The 18,940-nt window shown below is 40.7% G+C and overlaps 1 protein-coding gene across 9 annotated transcripts in view; it reads right to left on the reverse strand.

The window, feature by feature from the left end:
- The window catches only part of TIAM2 (T cell lymphoma invasion and metastasis 2), a 188,006-nt gene that overhangs the window by 77,051 nt on the left and 92,015 nt on the right, over window positions 1-18,940 (reverse strand). For 8 of the 9 annotated variants that reach the window (XM_027631056.1, XM_027631065.1, XM_027631097.1 and 5 more), the window contains 4 exons: window positions 14,651-14,759; window positions 12,391-13,593; window positions 5,539-5,974; window positions 259-431 (listed from right to left, as the gene is read on the reverse strand). In XM_027631056.1, coding sequence (XP_027486857.1) covers window positions 259-431; window positions 5,539-5,974; window positions 12,391-13,587 — 1,806 coding nt within the window. In that variant the 5' untranslated portion in view covers window positions 13,588-13,593; window positions 14,651-14,759. Of the gene's footprint in view, window positions 1-258; window positions 432-5,538; window positions 5,975-12,390; window positions 13,627-14,650; window positions 14,760-18,940 lie in introns of all 9 variants that reach the window. The other variant, XM_027631039.1, reaches the window with a different exon arrangement.

Consider the following 18,940-nt stretch of genomic DNA (forward strand, 5'->3'; position numbering starts at 1 on the left):
TGTGATCATTGTTTCTTTTGTTTTTGAACCATTATTGACTGAGCCAATTGGTGTAATATCACATACCTGAAATCAAAACATACACTTAATATTATAACAGTATAGCACAATAGTGTAATTATGCTATTATTTATAAGTCAAAGGCAGAAGCATAATGTGTGTGTGCGTGTGCATATGCAATCATATACACGCATGTGCAGACTCAAAAACACATCCTAAAAGAGAAACAACTACAAAGTTATGCATGCATCCTGTTACCTGAAACAGGTAGACATCGCCAAAAGAATTGCTGAGACAGAACACATTTTCTTTCTTGGGATCTTCTGGAACAGACTGAACTATACTGTCTTCTGCAAACAGGGCGTACCGAGGCAAACTGCTCTGCTCCATCGAGTTCCTTCCATAGGTCTCATAAAACAGTAGAGTACAACCTTTGTAGTTCAGAGGGACAAAAAAACATAAGGAGAAAGTAAGTTCTGGATCTCCCATTTGAGCTCTGTTATATTAATGTTTTTGTGAATTAAGACACCCTTCAGAGAAAGGAAATATTCTGTTATTCTATCATTAAGCTCAGCCTATTAAAAAGTAAAGGCATGTAGAAGAGATTAACTTCTGCTTAGTTAAACTGGCTTTTGTATTTGTTTATTAAATTGAACCAACTCTCTCAAAACAGCCATTTAAGAAATTTTTGTATTTGTTTAAGTGATTTGCAGAATCTTTTGTCTTCATACAACACGCTTAGTGAATAAACTTCTCAAATTTAAACTGCAAATTGGAGACTAAGACAATTCTGAATAACTTAAAACAGTTTAAAGGGGCTGAGTTTGAGCATGTTCAGTCTTGTAAATAATGTAGTATCTAAGGTATGAAACTTGCATTCAGAAAATAAACTTCATCCTTGATGATGACAATCCCCAAGTAACAATTACTTCTGGAGGACAGCAGAAGAGACCTGATCCCTGCCCACAGCAGTATGACTACAGTGCCATGTTGCCTTTGGCAGTGAAGTTGGCTAAAGAAGGGCCCGTTGTCTTTATTCTCATCAGTCTTTCCTTACTGCCTCATGTTATAATCCACTGTCCTCTGAGATGCACCAATTTGTCTGTTCAAGGAGTCACAGACTGAACTCCACTTCTAAAATACAATTAGAATTATTGTATTATTATTATTATAAAATACAATTACTATTATTATTACTAAAATACAAATACAATACACGAGTGTTGGTGGTTCAGTGGCAGAATTCTTGCCTGCCAGAGGTCTGGGTCAATTCCTGACCAATGTAGCTATGTTTTTTTACACTGAAAGAAGGTAGGTTTAGTTTTGATATTAGGAAGAAATTATGTGGGTTGGTGAGGTATTGGAACAGGATGCCCAGAGATGCTCCATCCCTGCAAGTGTTCAAGGTCAGGTTGGATGGGGTTTTGAGCACTGTTGGTCCAGTGGAAGGTGTCCCTGCCCATGGTAGGGAGTTTGGAATTAAATTATCTCTAAAATCCCTTCCAAATCAAACCATTCTATGATTCTATGAAAATAACCTAGTTATAAACTAGATTTCTCAAGAATTTCTTAGCTAAACTGATTTCTCTGCAGATCCAGAGAAAACAAGTAACCCTCACTTCACCCTTGTGAAATGAAACAGCAGTTTAACAGCAGAGGGGTTGGTGCTTTTTTAAATTTAGAAGATAAATTCAATACTACACCTGAATGTTTAACCTGGAAGAAGACCAGATAGGTACTACAAAAACATTTTGAAAATGGAGGATAACCTAAGCAGTTTGAAAAATCTGAGGCTAATGGTAGATTCTCCAGCAAGGCAAGCCTTTTCCAAAAGATATGCTCAAATTCAGGAATGAATTTAGAGAAGACCTATGGCTGCATTACATAGCAAGTCAGATTAAATGATCACTAGTAATCCACGAATATGTTACTGCTGCAAGCCCTATACATATCCAGTAGACGGCTTGAAATTCAACCAATACAATACTGAGTTTGCCAGGGCTACAGCATTGTCATCTCTCCAGACCCATTTTTGTTGTTTTTCCTTTAAATCAAAGAGGCAACACAACACAGGGCAGCACCAAAACTGAGATTTTGGGTTGACTCGCTGACTTTAGGGCTGCTGTTTTTTCTCTATGTGACACACTGTTTGTGTTTCTGCACATGCAAATATGCCTAGGAAATATGTATCAAGGGAACACAGCTAAACCTGAAAAACAGAAATGTTTCCTTGGTGGGTGCTCTTAAACTAGTTAGGTAAAAGCAGAGTTCAACCTTTATTTTAGTAATTTTTTAACATTTAGACTTAATACTGCATTAAAAATCCCAGACACATCATCCAAAGTCATGTAAATTTGAGAGGAGCTTCCTCTAAGGTAAAATCAGAAATCAGAACCAAAATCAAGGGGAGTTTTGATTCTTCTGTCTGATAAGGGGGAAAGCTGAGCCTACTACAGTGCATGGGACACATTTGCTGTGAAAAGTTATGAGGTGGAATACACTGGTCTTCATACAATCCAAATCCAAAGTGTACGAAAAGCGAGATCCATCAGAGGGATTTCATCACATTCTCCAGTGTCAATGAAAGTACAAGAGTTACAAAAGAAAGGGAAACACATATCAGATGTTACTGATTAAATCATCTGTTGACCAAAAAGTTTTCAAATGAAGGAATCCAACAAACAGAAATGTCTCTATACTACATAAGTGCACCTTTTCCTATTACAGTGTCTGGCAGAATATCTTGGGTAAGAAAAAATCCTATAGATTTGGTCCTATCCTTTCCGCTTGCCATCCCTCACTTAACCTTCTTTATGACACTGAAACACTTGGAAATCTCTGCAACTGGAAAAGAAGGACATGGTTTGTTACACTCTGTATATCAGGCACAGCCCTTCTGTAATCACTTGAACATAACAGGGCAAACTAAACCAACAAAACCAAGTCTCCTCTTGTATTCAGCAGCAGCAGCAGGAATGTACAGCCACTTCTGCATTTCAGGAAACTGCATATTAAGTTCTATTTTAAACTCCTATATTTCCCCTACTTGCTATAATTGAAGATAAGTCATATGTTATCCTGATAGTTTCCATGAACATAAATAAAACATTTTGAAGGATATGCATGTATGTTCAAGTGTATGGCACCCCAAGTATAGCTTCAGGTCAACTGAAGTGATCCCTGGAAGCAGCTAGCTTCATAAGCTCTATTGGACCCAGGGGGGACTGATTATTGTCCAAGCATTTTAATCAAAACTTGAACTGAAGGGAGAGGGCAATGGGAAAGCAATTTCCCTCGTTAAAATAAGCTAATTAGACAGGACAGATGGAAAAGAGAGTTCTTGTTGGTACAGGATTACCATTCGAGCTCAGGTCTTGGTGGCCCTCAAAGTAGAGCAGAGGCCTCAGGACATGCATACTTTGAAGTCTAGCAGGTAACCAGATGGTTGTAAGCCTTCTACATATTTATTATTAAACACATCTCAAGAGACTGTGAAGAAACATGCTGTTCTCCATTTGCATACGTGGCTATTGAAAGTCACACTTTAAAATATCTTGGCTATTTAAACTTCAAGAACAAATTAAATACAGATTTATTCAAAACCTTGTATAAGGAGAACCAAAGCAAGCGCCTTGATCTTGATATAGCATATTACGAAAACAGAACTATGCCTTGATATCCAGACATGCAAGTTTATTTTGGCATCAGAAGTCTCCACAAGACAATAAAGGTAAGAGATCAAGGAAATGAGGAATGTATATTTAAAACAGCTAACAAAGTGGAAGAGACTCTGCACCATGAATGCAGCCATATCAACCATCAAAGTAAAAAGCATTGTATCTAACTTATATATTAACTTATAATGTTAGAAGTTAATAAAGGTTTCTACAAAGAATTATTCCTCTCCTGTAGCTGTAGAAATTCAGTTAGAAAGAAGCGATGTAACTTGTTCAAGGTCACCAATAAGCCAATTTTATAGCAAAAAAATGAACATGAAGCACCTTAATTCCTTGCCAAAGCCTCATTATTCCAGAAATACATGAACTACTACTATATAATGTACTTCAGTTTAGAGTTTTGATAGGATTGTTTAGAAACTAACTGAATTTTAGAAGAGGCAGATCAAACTCATATTCATACTCAGTAACACAAATACACACAGTAAGAGGGTGGAATTCAGATACTGTTTTTCCCTTTGTATACACTTCTTCTAAGCATGAATCATGCTATCTGATGATCACGGTAAGTGATTTAAACTGTTAAGATTGCCTACATTTTGATTCCTTGATAACAAGTCTCCGAATTATTAGGCAGAATTGCCTCATTCTAGTGAGTTTGCTTCTTTTAAATCAGCACTGTCAAGGACAACATTACCAGAACTTGATGTTTGCTGTTCATTTTTCTTCAGGTCTACACCCACGCAGAATTTTGAAAAGGGCAACCTGTGGGAAAGTTGTTATTTTCTCTCCTCTAGTCCCATATACGCTAGGAAATTATTAAGTTTGATCATTTCCCTACTCATTAACTTAGCATTATATTTACTGAAAGGCAAATCCTCTGGATGCAATTCCAAAAAAAAAGGCCTATGAACTCACTCTTCCCACAATAGATGTTATTTTCCTTCTCACGCTTCCTGACATCAATACACTTCTTGCAGCACACTCTGAGCCATCAATATACATGGAGAGAGCAGTGCTGAGCACAACAATCACATCTGCAGCCACCCCTTTTGCCTTCCCACGAGGCTGTTTCACAGCAGCAGTAGCTGTGAGAGATGGGAAGCTGGGCACACTAAAAGCCAGAAGGGGTTGGTATTGCAGGGAGCAGTGAAGGTGAAAGACCATCCTGGGAAAGGAGGGAGACCGGTAAGTCCTAGGAATGGTCCATGGCAACTACGCCTTGGGCACCACAGGCCTTGCTGTGCTGCTGCTGCTTCAGTCTCCTCTGCCCTGAACCACATACTTTTTTGTGTAAATGTTTTGGCATGTGGAGTTCACCTCTTCATTATACTGCCACCTAAAGCACTGGAAATAAATTAAACTTTTAAAATTAACCTACCCTACTTTAAAATAAACTTCATAGAAGAGCCTAAGGAACTGTGTGTCTGTGACAGGGAATTGGGCACCAGTGACCTCTCCTGACCCTTATATTTTGAGTCCCTCCAAGACAGAGGTGTAACTTTGGTATTTTCCCCAGCTTTGGTTCAGTTTGGTCTTTGACCTTCAAACATCCAAAAGGATCTTCTAAATCCCCAATTCTGCATGAATGCACAAACTGGAAAATCAGACAAAACAACTCCCACTATGGTATGAAACACAAGGCTGCATGTGCAATATTAAAAGCATTGAGCATCACCTCAATTCAGTGGGCTGCTTAGGCACATGCTCCACTTCAAGTGGTGGGTAGACCTTGTAAAGGTAGGTATGATCTTCTGATCCCCCTAAACATGCTAACAGAAGCCAGCATGCATGAAAGGTTCCTGAGACACGACGGAAAGAACTGCTGCTGCCAAGCTGAATGATAAACATGGTGGTTTACCTTTGAGTGTGACCCAGTACTGCTTCCACTTCCGCCGTGTGATCAGCTCCAGCTTTTTCTCCTTCTGCAGGGTCACCAAGGGTTTGAAGAACAGCCACCCTGCCTTGCGCACCACTCCTTGCTCTTTCTCATACAACAAATCCAGCTGCTCCAAGGAGCTGAGGGACTCGCCACTGGAGTCTTCTGTTTCTGATGAGGTCTCGGTATTCTCCAAGTGCATCCTGCTCATCTCCAGCTCCCGCATGAAGTTTTCATAAATGTTCTGCCTCAAGGCATCACTACTGACTGCATTGGTGGACTCGCTTCTCTGGGACAGGACATGACTGGAGCCAGGTGACCACAGTAAGGTAGAGAGCTGTGATGGTGCCAGCGTGTCCGTACTGAAGTTGTCCGTTCTGCTGTCTAAGTATTCACTCCCATCTCTACACTTTGGCTCCTGTGCATAAAAGGAATTTATCAGTGATCAGTCAGCAGAGCTACAATCAAAGACACATCTCATTTGGCAATTAAGCTTGTTTCATGAATAGCCGCTTCCAGTTCCTTCATGAAAGCCCACCTCTTTTCACCATTACATTATAGGCTTTGCCTCAACAGCCACTGACACCACCAGTGCCACCATTCACAATTTTTTCAGCAGAACTCCATTAAAACCTAACTACTAAGTCTGAGCACTTTGGAAATTCTTACGCCTGTGAATAATCTCAAATTTCATTAGTGACTACTGTGGCTTCTACTGGCTGAAACTTGAGGTATTTTAGGAGACAACTATATCTGCCATCTGAAACCCAGGCACCACCACTTACATGCCTGTTTGAGTCCAAATAGGAACAGTGTCACAATAGATTTTTTTATTATTGTAAGGTTTTCAATACTTTGGTGCTATCCTATTTGTGCAAAGTGGCTAGATTTAGCTTCAGCACAGCAAGGTTGATTTTACCTCCATTTTCTATTTGTCATATAAGCTGTGCTTAGCCAACAAAAAAAAGGTCAAAAGTTGAGAATATTCTAAGATTGTTAGTATTGATCAATTGACTAAAATCTAATCTAATAGAATATGTGACTTAAAAATAGAAAGGCACACTTGCTGACTGGCATGGATCCAGTCTCCAGACTGCAGAGGTGTGTATTTTCTGACTTGCTGGAAAACCCCTGAGAGCTTGATCATCTCATCAAGCACTGATGAGCCTTTCTCCTACTGCACTGTGCAACTTCATCCCTTGGATTGAAAGGGCTGGCCAATTTTACTTGGAATACTCAGGCCTGATGGTATGATTTTCTTGCCACTGCTTGTCAACATGGGACCTTGTTGCCAGACTGGACCTTTTCTTTCTTAAGCCTTTCCCAGCGATACGCTGACTGCTCTCCACTCTCCCAGGATCCAGTGATGGACAAGGATTTTTGTACTACCCAAGGCAGAGCTCCTTGGACTAACTTCACTGTCAAGAACCACATCATCCATCCTAAGAAGCCATTTATTGTCTTCCAAACTCAAGTGTTGCCAATGCAATTTAAAAGCAACCAAGACACAAGAAAATAAAACACAAAAAACACATTGCCTTTTCCAGTAAAAGTGTGCGGGAAGAGAAAAGAAGAGATGGCTATAAATGATTCAAGAAGTGAAGCTATTACTCTCAGGAATAATAAAACTATTATACTTTCAAGTTTAGACTGCTTCTCTAAAAGCATTTTGTTGCTCATAGACTACTGTACATGAACAAAGTAAATAAACATCGGTCTCCTGTGAGCTGTTCTCACCAGCAGCTTTGAAAGCAACTACTTTTTTGTTCTTTTGCTTCTTACTTGATGTTCTTCAAAACTGAAGCGGAAAAGCTGTGCTGTGTTTTGATAGCATCAGGACCTCCAGCACACAGCCAAGAACAACAGTGGGACTGCACGCCCTCCCAAGCAATGCCAGACAAGCTGCTTCTAAAGCAGCAGGACACTGCTAGCTGTGGCCTCACAAAAGCCAGTTTGAACTGAAACTCATGTTGCCTTACAGTGCATTGAATTTCAAGTCTGGCTTTTCAGATCACTGTCTGGTGATGAGGATCCAGTTCTCCTGATAATGGAGTATCTTCCTCAAATCTTATTTCAGAGTGCTAACCAGTGTTCTCCAGGAGTAACTCTCTAAACATCAATGGTTTAGCTGTTTTTTATATAGCAAAGGGAGGAAAATAGACACAGGGAGTGGCAAACCAGGAAATAACCCTGCATGTAATGCGTTAATGTCACAAAGTGACTGTAGAACATGGATTATACAACTGCACTGGCCATCTGCAGTTCAGTCAGAAACTGACAGCTTTCTCCACCCTTGTTTTAACTACTGTCACTGTACTATGTGTGCCAAATTCCTGCATTTTAATTGTTTGACTATTCTCCAGGAAATGCTACTGTCCCCTAGAAAACATTAGCATGCAGCTTATTAAGAATATGTATTTCTTTCAGTCCCAAAGCACCAGTAAGAGAAACAACAGAAGACACATACATAAGAAGGTGTCTGCTGTGAAGACCCACCGCTGGAACAACAAACATTAATGAAAAGCGTGGGATACAACCTGCCCATGAACAGCCACTATCCACAGCCTATGTTTTCTCCACACACACAGAAAGTGTAGAAATGAGGAAGTACCAGAGTAGAGTAAATGGACAAAGGATCCAAAACGAATCCACTTCACCATGACAACATCACTTGTATTTTACTTTTCTTAAAGAACTGAATTGGCACTCAGGCAGTCTCTGTGGGTTCTTGGGGAGGTTGTCACTGTAGCAGTATCTGTCACCACTGAAAAGGTTTGACCCAAGTTGCTGCTCCTGGTGGTTTTCCTGTCAGGCAACTTTTTGCCCATTTTCCCTCTGTTGCATCTAGTGATGATAGAAAACCACCACTGTTTCTGTTTAGCTGTATTTAAGGAGATCTCTCAATGTTTGAGATATACTCTGGAATAGTTATAGATAATACAAAAGTTAAAGGGGCTAAGATACCAATTAGACAAAGTGACGCACGTAATAATTATCTGTAAAGAACAGCATAGGAAACAATGCAGCCTGCTACATTTATTAGGATCCAAGCTAAAAGGAGAATCTAATACCAGTTTTCAAGTCAAATAAAGAGGTTGACTCAATGTGTTTTTCTTTTACATTCTCTTTATACCACTTAAGGGTTCTGGCTTATAAAGTCATAAAATTTCAGATATGACTCCTATAAAGAGGCTATTTGAGTTCATTGAAGAACTTTCTTCAGTAGCTGTTTCTGGTGGCTGGACTTCCATTTTACACAGAATTTGCTAATTTTCTCCATGTTATAGAGTTACATACTGAGTTTACACCACCACCTATAGCAGTATCTGACTGTGTAGCAAGTCTGCCTAAATTCTGTCCACAAGTCTCACATGCATCACATACACCTTGCAGCTCACACATAGTGTATTGTGATATAGCATCATCCCAATGCCACTTCAGCATGGATTAAACTAAACCAGGACATGCTCTTCAGTAGAGTATCCATTATGCATTGAGGGAACACTTTAGGACACCTTCATGCAATAAAACCTGGGTTATGGAACAGAATGAACTGCAAGTCTTTATGCAAGACCATTATTAGAAAGGCAAGCTCAAAGGGAAGTGATTCTGTCCCTGTACTCAGCGGTGGTAAGGTCACACCTGGAGTACTGTGTCCAGTTCTGGGCCCCTCAGTTCAGGAAGGATATTGAGGTGCTGGAACAGGTCCAGAGAAGAGCAACAAGGCTGGTGAAGGGACTCAAGTACAAGTCCAGTGAGGAGAGGTTGAGGGATCTGGGGTTGTTTAGTCTGGAGAAGAGGAGGCTCAGGGGAGACCTCATCACTCCCTACAACTACCTGAAAGGAGGTTGTAGCCAGGTGGGGGTTGGTCTCTTCTCCCAGGCAATCAGCAGTAGGACAAGAGGGTATGGTCTTGAGCTGTGCCAGGGGAGGTTTAGGCTGGATATTAGGAAGAAATTTTTTACAGAGAGGGTAATCAGGCATTCGAATGGGCTGCCCAGGGTAGTAGTGGACTCACTGTACCTGCAGGTTTTTAAAATGGGACTGGACATGGCACTTAGTGCCATGGTCTAGTAACCACGGCGGTGTTGGATCAAGGGTGGGGCTTGTTGATCTTGGAGGTCTTTTCCAACCCGTTTGATTCTATGATCCTATGAATTCCAGGATATATCAGATCAAGTCGGACATAAGGAAACATTCAAGTAAGCGGATAGGTCACAGCCAAGGACTCCTCTGGAATATCCCATACGCAAATCTGTTTATGGATGATTTAAAACAGGTGCAGAGGAAGGGTGCCAGAAGGAAAAGGAAACAGACTTTCTATCTTAACACAGGAGACCAAGGAGAGTCTGCATAGCCCCCTAAATTTGGGCCAAATAAAGATATCATTTCTCCCTTTAAATAAATTGCAACAGATTAATTAATAGGGAAAAATAACTCATGTCACAGGCAATACTGACATCAGAAAAAACTGACTGGGACTACAATTACTCTGCCAGTTAGCAAGCATCAGAGTAAGAGGGTTCGTAAGAGCCTTCAAGATGGGGAAAAGTCTACCTGTGTTTAAGCTGCAATTCATTCACAAAGAGGATTAAATTCCACTGATTTTCTAGAGTCAAGGGTCTGGCCTCAATATCCCAAACCTGTGCTTCCTGGTCCTGCATCCCCATGAAGCAGGCAGCTTGGCTGACTTGTTTTCACTGGGGCAGCTGAAGGGACTATCCACCCAGCCAGCACCACCACTTAAGCCCACTTATAGGGAAATACTCCAGCTTTCACCTACGTTCAGCCCAAGTGACTCATATTCAGTTCTTAGTAATGTAACGATGAAGGGACACAATGTTCAAAGCAAGGCACAGAGGCTACAGTTGCTGAGATGAACAGTCCTGCAAACAGGACTAACCATCTAACAGATCATAACCACTCATGATATTTCTGCATTTTTAAGCCAAAGGGCCTAGTGAGAGTATCATCACTACCAAACTACAACACAGCAAACCCCTGAAGAGACAGCAGTTTACTCAAAGCATGCAAGATGGAAAGGAACTGACCAAGCCTCACAAGGAACTGCAAAACTATAAACATTCACTACTTCCCTCTTGTCCTTCCTGTTGCTGGATATTTGTCTGATTAAAATCAGTGACTAACCGTTTCCTATGCCTTTTTCTAAGAAACCACCATTTTTAGAGCTAGGGCTGTTCTCCCTCTACCAGAATCTGATTCAAGCTTGATGTAATCTCGCCAGCCAAACTTCCTTGCTGTGTCTGAAGCCAGTTCACTGCACAGAGAATTCAAAACAGTTATGAATCGCACACCACAAATACCATTCTGAAAATGTCATAACTAAGTAATACACGGCAAAGGTCTGGGATGCAGAAATCATATGTAAAGCCTGGCAGTAAAATCCAGAACAGCTAGAGATGTTGAAACCAGTGAAGAATCCTGGAACACAGCACTGAGGCTCCTCCGTGATTCCAGTTTTTTCTGCCTTCTCTTTCACAGCTGAGTAAGAAGGTGAAAAGATAGCATCTGATAAAACACATGAGGAGCAACTCACAAAAGAAGTGAACCAAATAAACAGCTTTCATTTTCACTTCCCAGTTCTGTAGCTGCTACCTAGGATCCACATTGGCAAACCTCATTTCTGAGCCTAAGAGTCTGATAGAGTTTTACATTGCAATGACAGATGCTTGCTAAGCACAATATTTGTCTGAATTTTCAGCACAGGAGACAGTGTTTGCTCTACATGCCACATAAAGCATGTATTATGATTTACTGCTTAGTTGCTGTCTAAGTTGAAGAAGTGGGTGTTCCCTTCACTCTCTGCTAACTTCTGAAGTGGTCAGAACCTCCTCAGTGTTGCTGAAAGGGAGCACCCTTCATTTACGGAAGCACAGTCACTGTTCCTGTATGAGAAACACTAGGGGAGAGTAAATAAAATAAACAAACAAACAAAAAAAATCCATATCAAAACCAAAATACGTCTCTGCCCTCCATTTCATCTTGCAAACTCATGTGCAGAGTCCAGGCACAGTCTGGTATTTAAAGAGCCCAACTGTGGGGCCTACAGCTAGAGATGAGAATTTCATTCTTGACCAGAGGCATTCTAAAGTCCTATTAATGGGATTAGTCTTAAATTCTTCTAGGAAACATCCTTTCCCTCCCTCTTGCCCTCTTCCCATCTCCTTCTTCACACCACCATCTCCCAGTGAGCCAGATGGCAACTCAAGCTTTTCCATGTGGCTAACTAAGCTGACACACATGGAGGAGGAGGTTGCTCCATGCAATGTCTTCAGAGGAGGTGGAGGCAGAACCAGCAGCTCTAGTCAATACAGTTGCTTGCCTTGCTAGAGACAGACCAATAGTGAAATCACAGCGAGTGGTGAAGCCAGTAACACTAAGAATATCTGCAAAGATAGTTTCAATGTCCTCCTTCTACTGCTCCTTCCGTACTCTTTAGACAATGTATGCTGATTCATAGCACATATATATAGTGTTATATTTTCATAGTTGAAACAAAAACAAGTCTTAAAAACTCCCAAGTCACTTTTTAAGTAATGCAATGATTTCAAAAGCAAATTCACTGAGACATTAGGCTGCAAAGATTGGAGTTAACTTAAGAAGGGAAAATTGCACACACAAACATATGTCTTTTCTTGCCGTTGACATTTCAGATAGCACCAGGGATGCAGTACTTTTCAGAATTCCGCAAAGTACTAAAAGAGATAAGCAAGTTATTATCCCGCAAGAAAGACAAACATGATGCAATCACTATTCTTATAAGAGGAATCTACAAACTAATTTTCAGACACTTAGGCTGGGGTTTGTACATACCTGCAGCTTCCTTTTCTTCCTTGACAGACTTCCTGTCCAGTCACTGATGCGTCGCATTCGGTTTTTTAATGTATCCTTCTTGGAGGCATCTTCACTGAGAGGCTTAGACTTCCTGCATGGGAGTGTGTAGGAGGTGTAACGTGCAGGACTTCCCTGCTCTACCCTGGAGGGAACATCAATGTCTGAGGCAAATGAGACACGGTTGCTTAGGCTACCAGGAGTGCCAATATACTCATCAGACAGCCTGATCCCAGGTGGAGGAGTGCTTTCCAAATTTGTATCCTTATAGAGATCTCGAAGTGAGGAAAGAGATGAACTTTGGTTGAAGGACTTCTTGTTTTCGCTTGCTGGGAAACTGGTACGAATGCTTGTATCCGGAGTGCTCCTGGTCAAATATGAACCATCCAGCTCATTAATGTCCCCAGCATTTCCCCAGAGGGAGTCATACCATGAAGACTCGGAGCTGAGGGAGCTTCCTTTACTAGATCGAAGCCTTGAATCAGTAGGTGACAGACGATGGCTTGAAGAACAGTCTGCACTGGAGTTCCTCCTGACATCCAGCAGGTTATTTGGCTTAGATTCCAAGGCAGGTGAATACCTCAGCAACTGCACTGGTCCACTGGACTCCTCTATCGGTACCTTGCTGTTGTTGCTGTTATGGAACTCGACCCTCAGGCACCCATCCAGCTTCCCCAGTGTTTTAATGAGAACTTTTGGACTCTTTCTGTCCTCTGATGGGGAGGTTGATGCAAGACTCTCATTCTTTCCATAGCAATTTAAAATGTGGCCATTGCATTCTCGAGAGGCAGCATGATTACTTCCAGCTTGAAGGCCAATATAGTGGAAACCATTCTCCGGCAAAAACATTGCATTATTTCCTTGGCAGTAGTCCCCTGAGGCATTTGTCCTGTGTTTGGCATGGGCATTGCTTTTGGGGACCTTCATCACAGTGTCACTAAGTCTGGATGAATAAGGCTGACTACTCTTGAAGTGTGAAAGGCAGCTTCTGGCAAGGGACCTTGATTTGTAGTTTGAGCCACTGCTGGTATGTCCCCATCCATGCACAGAGCAAGACTTTTCATCTTTAGCATGAATGCTGCGAATTTTCAGAGAGCAAGGCTTCTGCTTGGCACCAGCTGTAGCAGCAGCATGACTTTTTGATCCCTGAAGACTGTATTGGCTTTCTGAATTCCCCATTTTCCACTAAACTAAGAAGAGTTTCATTAGAAACAATGGCTAGAAGACAGAGCAAAAAATAACAGACCATTTTTACCCTTTACACAGGAAAACATCTATTTAAAAAATGATATGAAACAATTGTTTCAAAAAAAGCCATTAAATAGCCATTTACAACATTAAATTCATAACTGAACTTATTTTAAGGGCAGCCTAGGAAAGTCTATTCTCTGTATGGTTCATTACCCTGCTGTTATAATGCTGGAATCTAACTCCATTGAAATCATGTCAACACCTTTCTCCACCCACACACTTGGCAACATTCTTATAACTTACAAAATCTCTGGCTCCCAAGAACAACGGCATAATGAAAGGGAGACAGCAAGATAATAATAACTTAGATGTAGAGTGAACTGTACTTTCAGAGAAATCCCTTCTGCTAGGAGGAAAGCCCATTGCAGTTTCAGCTTGACTGATTTCTGTGCAACCAAGTGTTGCCTCAACAAAATGTTCACTAAACCCCAGCTTTGTGTTTAAATGGAGTTAATCTAGGAGAAAGGAAAAAAAATGCCAAAAATCAAACAAAAAATAACTCAGTTAGCAAATAGCCTCATCTTCCACTACAGCACAAAACTGCATTATGTTCATTGAGCACAGTGCACTTCGATAGTTCACTTAGTAAAATGCTCTTCAGCTTTTCACAGAATTCACAGTGAATGGCACACAGTGGAGCAGTTACATTGCCCCAGTGAGGTGACTGAAGATTTCAAACCTACATGAAGTGCACCCTAAAGTAAAAAAATTGTTCTGTTCCTTTTGTTACTCGGAGTGAATCTCCACTGTTCACAATTTACAGAAACAACATTAATGTACTTTTTCCATTGGCACTATGCTGCTTTACACATTGGATCTCAGACTATCACCCGCAGGAGAACACACTGTCACGTCACTAAAATTTCATCAAAGTAAGCCACAGGGAAAGCACAGTCTTCTTATCTTCTAGGGTTTGTATATGTTTTGACATCCCTACTTCTAGCCCTGAGCACTTACAGATTAAAAATATAGTATAAAACAAAGAGCAAACCTGTATGATCACTCAAACATGGGCACGGTTAGCAGTTAGCATGCTCTGCATTGTCTACGTGGCCAGTTACTACGCTTGCCAAACCCAGGATGAGTTGCATGCAGCCTTCCTAGAAAACACCAAACAGACAAAAAAAAAGTTTTCAGTCAAATAGAACTTACATTTTATTCCAACTGTAAGCAAAATGAATAAGAAAAAAAATCAGAGTTTACAAACGGAGAAGGCTGGTGAAGGGGACTCCTGGACTTAAGATACACATTTTTATAAACATACTTTAACAATTGGAATTGAATTAGTACAAATAAGTCACTAAGTGTCTTATTTTCTAATTCTGTCTTTCTCCCCTCTCACTGACAAGTAACGATAAACTTTGAGCCCCCTCCAGTTTTCGTTTTGGAAGACCAATTGCAGTTGGCAGGATTGCGCAGTGATCCATTACAATGTGGACCAAACTGATCAGAGCAATGTCCTACAGCATCTGTTTATCCTTCCCCATGCCTGGATTCCAACTATGACTTTTGCAGCAAAAGGCCACCATGCAATTCACTCCAGCAGTCACCCAGCAACCTCCCTCTTTAGGTTTCTTCTGATTTTAAGTAAATCTGCCAGTAAAATAAGAAAAAGGCAGCACCAAGCATTGCACACACTCAAAGGTAACAAGACCCAAGTTCTTCCTAACACTCTGAAAGAATTGGCTCTTTACTTGGCACACAAAGGCTGCAACTCACAGCAAAAGAACCAAAGCTGGATCACAGAACACACCAGCAGTGTAGGGATTGAAACATTAGCAGGAAAGAAGTTGCACAACATCTTAGACTCAGTTTTGGAAAATGCATTACAGCTAGAAACCATTCTTAATACACTACAACCAAAATTATTCTTTTCTTCCTAAATTCCGTGGCTACTCTTCATCATTTTCAATTGAGTACCTACTTGATTTGAACATGCTGGATTTTGCTCTTTTTGTGGCTATTCACTGTATAAGAACCTTGAAGATATTTAAATTAATTCACTGGTAACCTAGGTATTTTGCTAACCTTACCAAAAACAAAGGTAAAAGTTGCAAACTAGAACCAAAAACAGTCTTAACAGCAAGCCTAGAAAAAGATTAGCAAATAAATTACTTAGAAAAGAATATCATGATAGAGATGCCACACACTTATGAAGATAAATTCACGGCTGTTATCACGAAGATATTTGATAAAACAGATCAGCCTCAGAACTTTCATTTTACACTCAAAAAAATCTGTTTAATTTGCTTATTCTCTCCAACAATTTGGAAGGTTGCTATTTATGACACGCTTGCCTTGCAGGATTGATTTGCCTGTGCTGCTAAGTGCACTCCTTTATGTAAATAGTTTTTAAAGTGTCATATACAACTTTGATTGAACAAAAGACTATTGATTCAAGTTAACAGAAGAAAACACACAAACTTCCTAAGCTCCAAGCTGCTGAACAAATTGCGAACACCCAGCAAAACTGCATTCCTATATCTAAGAGGCACAGACCACAAACAAGCAATGAGTTTATGTTCAGAATTCTTCATCTGGGAGCAGAAAGTACATTCAACAAGGGGGCTTTGAAGGGCTTATATCTATTCATAAGGAAACACTAAACACAATTTGTCTAAAGAAACAGGCAAAAAGACCATCTGGTCTCCATAGTGATTGTGCAATGGTTAGGTAATCCTTTTAACAGAGTAGGTAGTAAGCAAGCTGCTGTTGTGAAACTCAAAAGACAGACATTCAATTCATTAAGGCTTGAGCTGCTGCTACCAGGGTCCATTGTACATGTCTGATCCCATATACAGGCCACATAATGGATGAACGAATAAATTTATCTCAGGGTACAACGTCTACAAAACAGTGTCTCAGTCTGTGCAGGAATCAGTCTGCACTACAACAGAACAGTCAATAAATCCCATAGAAATAGCCCCAAGGGATTTTCTTTAGCATTCTGGCTATCCAGAAAGCTATGATAGGCTCAACATTTGCGCACACTGCGATAGCCCATTGGGGCATCTATGAAGCTGCACAAAGACCATCACCCTGGAAATCAGCTGTCATGCCTTTTGCTTGCTTCACATTTGTGTGAAACAATTTTATTTCTGCTAATTCCAATTGGTGAAGCAGGAGCAGAGCAAGCCAGCTTATACCCAAAGGCAGCGTGACACAGGGCCTGGGTGGTGGTCATGTACAAACTCTGGCTGTGCTCACTCCAAACACTCACGGTGTTTTACACTACTGATCTGTGGAAACCCTGGAAATTACAGCGCAGGGCACAGAGTTCAGCTTCCACTATTTTTCTCACAGCAACCTATCACTGCAGAAGACAAGGTGCTTTTCTTGCTTCCTATGCAGAGAGATGAATACTTCTTGTGAGCTTTAAAACCAGTTTCTATGAATATTTTCAGCAATTATAATCAGCATAATTAGAAAGCAGTTCTCTGTGCCTGAAGATGACTATTAAGAGTGTATTTGCTTTCAATTATAACCACATTCCTTAAAAAAGAAGTTTTCAGTCTTCACCCTGGTTCCCCTTGACACATTCAAAAAAACCCAGCTATGCAAACATACTAATCTGGGAACCCCACCATCCCCACCACACCCAACCATTAACACCAGTCATAACCCTAGAGCTAAAAATGCATTTCCCCACCTTGGGGCTTCTCAACGTAAAATTCTCCCAGATTTTTTTTGACTTCCAAAAATAAACACATGAGCTCAGGCATTCCGGAGAAGTGCCTACCACCTATACTCCCTAATTATTACCACCATAGCTAGGCTGCTTTATGAAAGCTAGATGAGAAAATTACTTTCTAAGATTAAGGTAAGCACACATACAAGTAGTGCTCAGCAATTGCAGGGGTGCTTTCTTTTCCAATCTTAATCTCTCAGAGGTGTACAAACTTGACTCACTAACCATACTGCAAGCAAAAGTGAATCAGAGCAATAATACTCCAGTACTATGTTTGCATATGAGATATAACTAGGAAATATTGCATTATGAACTGGTGGAAGATCTGAGTCAAGGGATATGGGATCCTGCACTGCTTTCATCTGCTACAGTGGGAACACATACCAAACACAATTTTGCTACTGTCAGACATCTGCTTCCCATACAGTCACACTAACCAGGCTGAGATTTTCTAAAACTACAGGTCAGAAAATGTCAAGCTTCTAGATGGGAAGCAAGCACAGAGCCAGGCTGAATGTTCCACAGCCACAGTCAGCATCGGACAGTGGTCATATACCAGTTACAAAAAGAGAAGAGACTATGCCCTTTCTAGGGAGGTTCATCAGATTTCCCTGACTGAGACTCACCACCCAGGACATTAGAGAAGCTCAACTAACGTCAATCCTAGCAAGGTTAAACTTTAGCCTGGACCAAAAAGTTACCCTCATGAGACAAACACATGTACCAAAGCTATCTCTCTGATGTATTTTGATGTCTTTAATTCCTCTGGATGGCTGGTTAAAACCAATCTTCACTGGCAGTTGAATAATAAGTGATCTACAATTAAACATTTAATCCCTGTTGAACTTCCTCACAAAACTACTGAAGACTTACAGGGAAGTTGATTCTTACTTTACTAAGCATGGCATCCATGCAAAACTGGCAAAAGCAGAATGGATTGGTCTAGAGGAGGATAACATCATCCCATCAAACAGGCACCACTGAGTGAAGGCTCATTAAGAAATGCAGGAACTCATGAGAGTCTCCAGTGCTATCAGGAACAAAAATCTTCATGCACAGCAGAAGAGGTTAAATTTAAAACTTCCTATCATTAACAAGGAAAAGGTATTTAAAAGAATAGCTAGATTAAGAGCCAAAAAAATAGCTAGAGCCAGCTGCCTAGCTATAAAATAAGATCCACATAGAATCATAAAGGTTGGAAAATCTCTCTAAGATCATGGAGTTGAACTGTTAACCCAGCACTGACAAGTCCACCAGTAAACCATAGTGTCACACCCACATGTCTTTTGAGAACTTCCAGGGATGGTGATCCCATCACTTCCCTGGGCAGCCTATTCCAATGCCTGACCAACCTTTCAAATGAAGAATTTTTTTTCCAGTATCTAATCTAAACTTCCCTTGGCACAACCTGAGGCCATTTCCTCTGTTCCTCTCACTTGTTACCTGGGAGAAGAGACCAACCCCCATCTTCTCGGTTCTTCACAATGACACACCAGGACACAGTTTAAACGTTTTAAGAAAGCCTTTTCTTGAGGGAGGAAAGAAGGAAAGAAAGAAAAAGAAAGAAAGAAAAAGAAAGAAAGAAAAAGAAAG

Source organism: Corapipo altera, unplaced genomic scaffold (assembly GCF_003945725.1).
Source record: "Corapipo altera isolate COAL_440 unplaced genomic scaffold, ASM394572v1 2b, whole genome shotgun sequence".
Lineage (NCBI taxonomy): Eukaryota > Metazoa > Chordata > Aves > Passeriformes > Pipridae > Corapipo > Corapipo altera.